Source organism: Pterocles gutturalis, unplaced genomic scaffold (genome assembly GCF_000699245.1).
Source record: "Pterocles gutturalis isolate BGI_N339 unplaced genomic scaffold, ASM69924v1 scaffold20180, whole genome shotgun sequence".
In the NCBI taxonomy this organism is placed as follows: domain Eukaryota; kingdom Metazoa; phylum Chordata; class Aves; order Pterocliformes; family Pteroclidae; genus Pterocles; species Pterocles gutturalis.
In genome coordinates this window covers 1-7,936 of record NW_010138709.1, presented here as the reverse complement: position 1 = coordinate 7,936, position 7,936 = coordinate 1, and the positions used below count along the sequence as shown (strand labels likewise).

The window sequence follows — 7,936 nt, the reverse complement described above, 5'->3', positions numbered from 1 at the left end:
CCCCAAAAAAAAAATAAAAACAAACAAAAAACTCTTGGCATTCATCATTAGAGAAATCAGACCATTCAACATGTGACAGTTAAGCACTCAGTATTCCTGGTTTTTATTGGAATGGCTATTGTAGAGGCAGGAAGAAATAAAGGAGAAGGCTGACAACAAAATCTCAAGGGAAAAACAAGGACTTTCTGAGAAAGAAGAGTGACAGAAAGAAAAGTAGTTCAATAATTTAGAAATGAAAAGTCTTTGTTATATACTTTTTTAAGAAGAGTGACAGAAAGAAAAGTAGTTCAGTAATTTAGAAATGAAAACTTTGTTATATACTTTTTAAAAATATTGATCACTTTAGTTATATTTAGAAAGCAAGAAGGAGGCTGATAAGTTATTTCTTTCCTCAATTTATGAAGTACAACTCAGTGATGAATTATGAGATGCGTAATGTACTGTTGAAACTGTAATTCAGAGCCAGAAGTTTTATTGAATCATAGATGTGATTCTGTTCTCTTTAAGAATGAAGAGACTAGCTGATGCAAGTACAAATAAATGTTTTATTGTAATGGAAAATAAATATGTTTTCAGGTTCACTATTTACAAAAAGAAATAAAACTCAAAGATAAGAACATTCAGGACACAAGTGAACAAAATATTCTCCTACAACAAACTTTGCATCAGCAGCAGCAAATGTTAGAGCAAGAAACTATTAGAAATGGCGAGCTGGAAGATAACCAGTGTAAACTTGAAAAACAGGTACAGTATGTTGACAAGTGTCTACATAAAGACAGATAGTTAAATGCTTTTATATATGATTTTGTAAGACCTTTAAAATCTGAATGTTTCTTTGATAACTGAGTTGATAGTTACTATTTTAGACGTATCTAAAATAAAGAGTTTAATGGTTTGTTTTGTCTTAAACCAGGTTCTGTGCTGTTAAAAACTCTAGCTAGCATTAGAGTAGCTACATACATAGAAAATCAAACCCCAGACTGCAGTTAAGGAGAGGTGTATTGAAATTCAGGAAGTTAAATCTTATAGTTACTAGAAACTATGTCTTTCAAATGTGACTGTGAAGTTCTAGTCTTAAATTATATACCATTCTGGACTCTAAAGAAATCCATTGTGTTAAAACTCTCACTATGAGTTGCAAGACAAGAATGTATATTTCTTTGGTATGTAATTTAAAAGTATGAACACTTTTAAAATACTGTTTTAAATAGGTATCCAGTTTGGAACAAGAGCTTCAGAAGCAGAAGGCATATGCAGAAGATGAGTTGAGAAAGGCAGAGGAGAAACTCTGCCTAGCTGCTCAGGAAGCAAATTTAAACAGACAGAAGGTGGATGAACTTAACAGTACAATCAGGTAGGTTTAGAATAACTGAGGTATTTTCTGCAGATAGACATATCAATAAGAAAGGTTGCTGTCTGAAATGATATTCAGCTAGGTAGTCATACAGTTCAGTCTCTGTATGAGCAGAGACTAGAAATCAGAAGGGAAGTTTCTAAAGAGCAAAGGCATGAGTTTGTGGAACACTATTCCCATGCAATTAATGCATGTCCCGGCAACCTGTATAGCCTTAAGATGGAACATCATAATGCAGTTCAATTCATAAATATATCAAGTTGCTTGTAAATCTAGATAGTAGATTCTAGGAGAGCGTGCTAGTGTTAAAGAATATGGTTTTGATTGTGAGAAAAGCCTGCTTAACATGACTTTTTTTATTCCTATTTTATTCACAAATGCTTGTCTTAGAGCATGTAAGGACATACATTGCTTTTGCTATTACAAGGTTCATTTTGTTCCTGTTGCTTCTATTTAGACAAATTAAATTGGAGATGGATCAGTGCAAAAATGAACTTACCAGTATGGAAAAAGAAGTAGTGCAATTAAAACGGGATGGTGAAAACAAAACAATGCAGATAAATCAGTTGGATATTACTTTGGAAGAAGCACGATCAGAGCTCAATGAAAAGGCAAATGAGGGTAATTTCGCTATTTTGTTTCTCAGGCTTCCTTTCATCATGCTATTTCTGTGTACGTATTATATTAGATGTTTTTCCTTTTTCACATGTTTAATAATCAAGTACATGAGAGTCAAAATATCGGTTTTTTTTTAATGTGTTGGTAATTCCATAGTTCAAAAAGACCCCAAACAAACCAAAAAAGAACCAAACCAACCCATCCCCACCCAAAAAAACCCACAAACTTCTTTTAATGTACATTTGCTTATTCTCGCTTTTGCAGGATGTACCTTTATCCCAGGTGAAATGAATAAGTAGTTTTCCGTGTAAATTGGTAATACATATTCTTAATATGGTAATCATACAAGAGACATAGATTTCATAAAGGCATATGCTATTCACAAATATTCTGCGCTTTAAAGCAAACGGACAACCCCACAAGAGAGTCTATGGAAATAACAAACTTTCCAACCCCTCTTCCTCCGTTTAATTTAATTTTACCATTCTTTTAAAGTGGAGGCTTACTAGGAATTCTGCTTGCATTTTCCATAGCACTACATATTCAGTTACTGTGTTGTTTCTGTACTTTCTCCTTGGCCAAATGTTTTTAGATACCTCCTCATAGTTCAAATCAATTATAGATTATAAATCTGTATAGATTTATATAGATCAATAAAGATTATAAAAACCAGCAAAGAGTTAGGTGCCATGAAAAGGTTGTTGTATAACCTCAGAAGTCACTGTTCTTCTAGGTTTTCCTAAAAATAGTGATACTGAAAACTGATTGACCCCAAGTGCTAGTAGGCAGCAGTGTTGCATAAAGACCCTGACTTACTGATAATTAAACATTTTCTGTTTTGTGTTCTGTGTGTCTGTGGAAAAAAAAAAAGTGAATGATTTAGAAGATAAGCTGCTTCAAAGTGAGACTTGCCACAGGGAAGCCTTACAGAAAATAGTAGAACTAGAATCTGCATTACAGAATGCCCATGGAGAATTAAAAATCACTTCAACACAGCTTCAGGAATTGCAAGATGCATTACAGAATGCACAGTCCTCTCTGGAGGAGAAGCACATTGCTATCATGGATCTAACAACTGAGCTTAGGTAAGCTGATATCTTTTCCATCATGAAAACTTAGTTGTGTTAGTTTATCCTTATGAATAGCAAGTAGTTTGTATGGGCTTTTTTACATTCTTAGCAGCTCTCTATAATTTTTAAGTGGTTTGTGGCTGTAAGATAACTTGATACAGTAGCGCCTCAGTTCACTTTTAACTTCTAAAAGTGGTTCTGAATTCTTTTTTGGGAACTCTGCTTTAAAACCTGGTAAAATTATTTTCTAAATCCCAAAGCTGTGAAGTAATTGCAAGAGGAATTACTTTATTTTACAGTTAAATTGTTCAGTTTCCTTTCTGACCATAAATATACAATACTTATTCTGTACTATTCTTTTTTTTAAGAACATGTTGCCTCATAACCAATTAAATAACTTGAGTAATGAAGTTGTTGGGAAATGTCCACGGGGAGTATAGTTAACAGAATTATTCCATTTGAGTTTGTTCCTTTGCAATCAATTAGTTGATTCAAGTTTTAAAGCAATTTGGCTTTAAGTTTATAATAGATCTCATGATTTTTCAAGCTGGATACTTGAAGCTAAGCAACTGAATGTGCACTAAGCAATTAAACATATGAGAATTTCAGGTATTGCAAGGGAGAAATTGAAGACAAAAACCAAGAACTCCTTGACATGGACCAAGCATTGAAAGAAAGGAATTGGGAACTGAAACAAAGAGCAGCTCAGGTCAGATAATTTTAAGTATGTTTCTGACAATTATTGCTGCTATGTAGTAGATAACATACAGAAAACCCTTCACATATCATTCCAAACTGTACCGTTAGTATAGCCACAGTGTTAACCTCAAAACCAGTTGTATGTTACTGAAGCCTTATAGTACCAGGAAAATCAGCTTATGCTCCTCTAAGGAATCACAGACTGCTGTTTTGATAGAAAGAGAAGCCTAGTGCAAACCTGTCCCGTAATTCTTCCTTAGTGATAAAGTTACAGGACAACTTTGTCATCTTGATGTGTTATAAAATGAAGGAAAGATCTGCACTGAAGTGTGCGTGGAGATGATAAATTTCTTTCCTTGTTTGCACCGGAGCATATTTAATTAGCTCTAAAGCAGCCTCTAAATATGAAACAGTATCTTTTTGTTGTGAATAAATTTCTGTAGCTCACTTGAAAAATTTTCAGTCTTTTGGTCTGGCTTCAGGGTTTGATACCCATCATTGAAAAACTATTCTGTCACTTGTAGTTAGTCTTCTAGTAGCTACTTGCTGCAGGAGTTTACCAGCCTTTGTATGCAAGAATATTTGAAGTTCAGAGAGGAGGAGGGGTGGAGATTTTAAAAAAAAAAAAAAAAAAAAAATTTAAAATCTGTTCAAAGAACTGACACTGTAAGGAGGCCAGACCTTCCAATATATTCTTGCTACAGTACCCTGTGAGCTGCTCTGGGAATTCATCAAAGCAATAGGATTTTTTTTTTTTTTTATTTTTTTTTGCTTTGGCAGAATTTGGCACTTTCTAACAAGATGGATTAGTATAATAAGCTACTCGTTACATTCCATTTAAAATGAAAATTAGGTTTGTAGTCTATGTATCTGATGACCACATATAGCCAGTTATGGACTTTTTCTCAATTTTCCCTGTTTCTCTGTGTTTGGCCCCTATGTTTTTTAAATGACATAGCTAGGGTGAATTTTTGTATTGACTGCTTGAGAGAATATTCTCGAGACTACAAAGGATTAGTTTCATTCCTCTTCCTGTTGTATTTTGTAATATTGCTTCTTAAAATCTGCGTACTAGTTCAAACTAAAATATTTCCTTTTCTTCCTTTTTTTACCTTTAGATTACACAGCTGGATATGACAGTTCGTGAACATAGGGAAGAAATGGAACAACAAATAATTCGATTAGAGTGCAATTTAGAGAAGTCAGAGTTAGAAATTAAGGAATGCAATAAACAGGTAATTCTTGCTTAAAAACCCAGTTTCCTTAATAAAGGGCAGATAATTATTTGAGAAAATCTGGTTCTGAGACAGAATAGCTAGCCATGATTAATCTAGATGAGTAAACCTGGTTCCTTATTGTAGGGAGAGGAAAGGGAGTACCTTAATAATGTACCAGCAAAAATATTCTATGGTTGTCAATTAAAACTAAAAATTTTGTAGGGATATACCAGCATAAAAGTGAAAATGGTGGCTTTTTTTTTAACTTCATATAGCTCCCAAACTGCTCTTTTAGTAAAGGAAATTGTTGACAAAATAAAATTGAAAGTTGACAAGGGAGTCCAAAGTCTGAGGTAATACTGTCAGTATTTGTGAGTGTTGTTTGGGGTTTGGTTTTTTGGTGTTTTTAATTTGTTCTGATTTCAGGTAAATATCTGTTCTGATTTAATTGCATTTTCTGTTCAGATTGAGAGCTTAGAGAAGAAACTTCAGCATTCTAAAGATGAGCTTCGTGAAAAAGAGTTTGAATTGCTCCAGAGAGATCAAGAAATAAATCAGCTGAAGAAAAAAACTGAAAGAAAACCACAGAGCGTAAAAGCTCTTTAAAAGGTAAAATGTTCCTTGGATACACAACACATTATAAATTTTTAATACCATTACTGTAACTCTCTAGAAGGAATGATACGGTGTCTCTTTATAATAAATGTCATTACTTCTCCCCAAGCAATTGTAATCTATATCCTGGTGTTTACTGAATCTTAATCCCCTGAAGTTAAACCAGTTTAATGGTTTAAAAATTAAAAATTTAATGGCACGCTCTTAATTGTCCGCTTTATGGAGGAATTTGAATATTGATTATCTTTAGTAATCTGGTGTTCTGGTTAGGGACATGATCTTCCTTGAAATGAAATGAAACAAAACACTGTATGATGAGAACTTCTTGTGACTTAAGTATCTGTCTTGTGAGAATAATTGCATCAAAGGAGCACTGAGATCTAGAATGCTTATAGGCATGAGAAGGGATAATTTTTTGGCATAGTGAATGGGTACATACAGATAGAATAGTGAAGATAGCTGATTTTACTTCATGAATGATACAAATCTTTGGCTTGGGGCATGAATCAGTGACTGCAAGTACAAATGCAATCTGAGATAAACAGCCTTTCTGCAGAAATAAGTTCATTCAAAGATGCTTGCCAGGCAGAGGTAAACACCAAGCTGAAATGGCTCCTGCCGTTTTGATTATGCTGCATTTGTGTGTTATTCCTTTCCTTAGGATAAGATGTGGGAAGGATCTTGTTTCTGTGTAGTTACCAAAGGCATCTGTATTCTAGATGATGGGGGCTTGGCTGTGTTGCAGGTGAATATGAAGGCTCTTTCGCTGCAAATTAAAGCAACGTCAGCTCTTCCATCTTGATGTCTGTTAAAAATTATTTATCACAGTTGAGAATAGTACAGTGCCTGCTGCTACCCTTCATATCATTAACATATTTCCAACTTTTCCTAAGACTCTGGGGATGATTTTTGAAGGAAAAGATTTCACAGCTAGCCCCTGTACAACTGCTGACTAGACCCTTCCTTTCCAGAAAAATTGCCTTGTTGTTATTTTTGCTAAGGAATTACAAGATATGGGCAGGCCCGAGAATATGAGGAAGGCTTTGAAAATAGACCTACTCCAGTCATGTTCTTTTAGAGACTTGGGATGAAGGAAATGAATTTTCAAGTTTATTTTCATTGCAGTGAAGTAGATAAAACACTGGATTTTGGAAGCTTTCTGCATAAAATATGAAATACACTGCAGAAAGGCTCTGGCTCCACTTAGAATATGATATGATTGCTGCTTTGATTAAAAACTGTGTTTATTAACATGATGTAAGAAAATACTTTCTCCTTTAGTAACACAATGCAGACTGACTGAGCGATCTTCCATGGAAACTTTCTGTCCTAGTTCTAAAAACTCAATTAACCTAATCTATCTGGGGAAGAGGGGTGGGGTGTGTGTGTGTTTTGCCCTGGCTGTATAGTCTGCCTCATTCTTTTTCCCCTTAATATACTACCTTCCTTGCTTATTACAGGAAATATATTAGTTCAGGGAAGGAATTGTTAGGTAGGGTTGATTTCTGTCCTGGTCCACTCTGCCCTGTTGGGACTCCTGAAGTAACCAGGTCACAGATTTTTTCAGTTGAATCATTCTTTTGTTCTTACTCTGCTTTAATCTGCAGTGATGATCTTGTAACAGTATAGCATTCTGCTATCTTTAGAAGTTGTGAGTATTCCAAATAAAGGAGCTAGAAATATCAGAATAGCTTTTTCATTTTTCTGGGAAATTGAAATAATTTCCTTTTAAAAAAAAAAAACAAACCAGATTTGACTTGTAGCAAATTAATCTTTTGTGGCCGTGGTTCCTCACTGAATGAGAAATAAAATTGTGTTAAAAATGGTAAATGAAGTAAAAAAAAAATTTAGTGTTTATGAGGATTGATTTTTTTAAAAAAGTAATTTTTACTTTTTTGTAAAAGTGTACATAGTATAAAAATAATTAGAAATTATTAATCTTTTATTCATTAGCTGTAAGTTTATTAGGTGCTACTTATAGATATCTATGTACTCTATAGCACTCAATGAATTTCATCTAGCTAAATATGAAGAGATACAACATAATCACTTTTATATTTATAATTAACAGGAATCATAGTATAATGTGATGTTGTGAAATATTAGTGGCTGACATGGCCTCTGTTGTGCCACAGTACTGGCTAATGTAAATGTAGCTGCTGTGTATCATATACTAGAGAAACCATTTTGTTGATCACCCAATACTCCTCTTTGGTTTTTTTCTATAAATGAACTGTCAAATAATTAGGTCTAGCATGTAACCCTGTTTTTTTGGGGGGTTTTTTTTGGGGGGTGGGGGACCTAAACCTCTAGAAATTAACAAAAAAAAAAAAAACCAACCCCAAGCACAAACATACTGTGTT

General features: G+C 34.0%; 1 protein-coding gene across 1 annotated transcript in view; it reads left to right on the top strand.

Moving 5' to 3' along the window:
- CCDC18 (coiled-coil domain containing 18) overlaps positions 1–6,318 on the top strand; it is a gene marked incomplete at both ends in the record, with an annotated part of 20,930 nt that extends 14,612 nt beyond the window's left edge. The window contains 9 exons of the mRNA XM_010083112.1: positions 577–744; positions 1,212–1,354; positions 1,812–1,975; positions 2,844–3,057; positions 3,652–3,751; positions 4,860–4,976; positions 5,424–5,555; positions 6,090–6,164; positions 6,235–6,318. Of these exons, the coding sequence (XP_010081414.1) occupies positions 577–744; positions 1,212–1,354; positions 1,812–1,975; positions 2,844–3,057; positions 3,652–3,751; positions 4,860–4,976; positions 5,424–5,555; positions 6,090–6,164; positions 6,235–6,318 (1,197 nt within the window). The remainder of the gene's footprint in view (positions 1–576; positions 745–1,211; positions 1,355–1,811; positions 1,976–2,843; positions 3,058–3,651; positions 3,752–4,859; positions 4,977–5,423; positions 5,556–6,089; positions 6,165–6,234) is intronic.
- Positions 6,319–7,936: the final 1,618 nt, after the last annotated feature.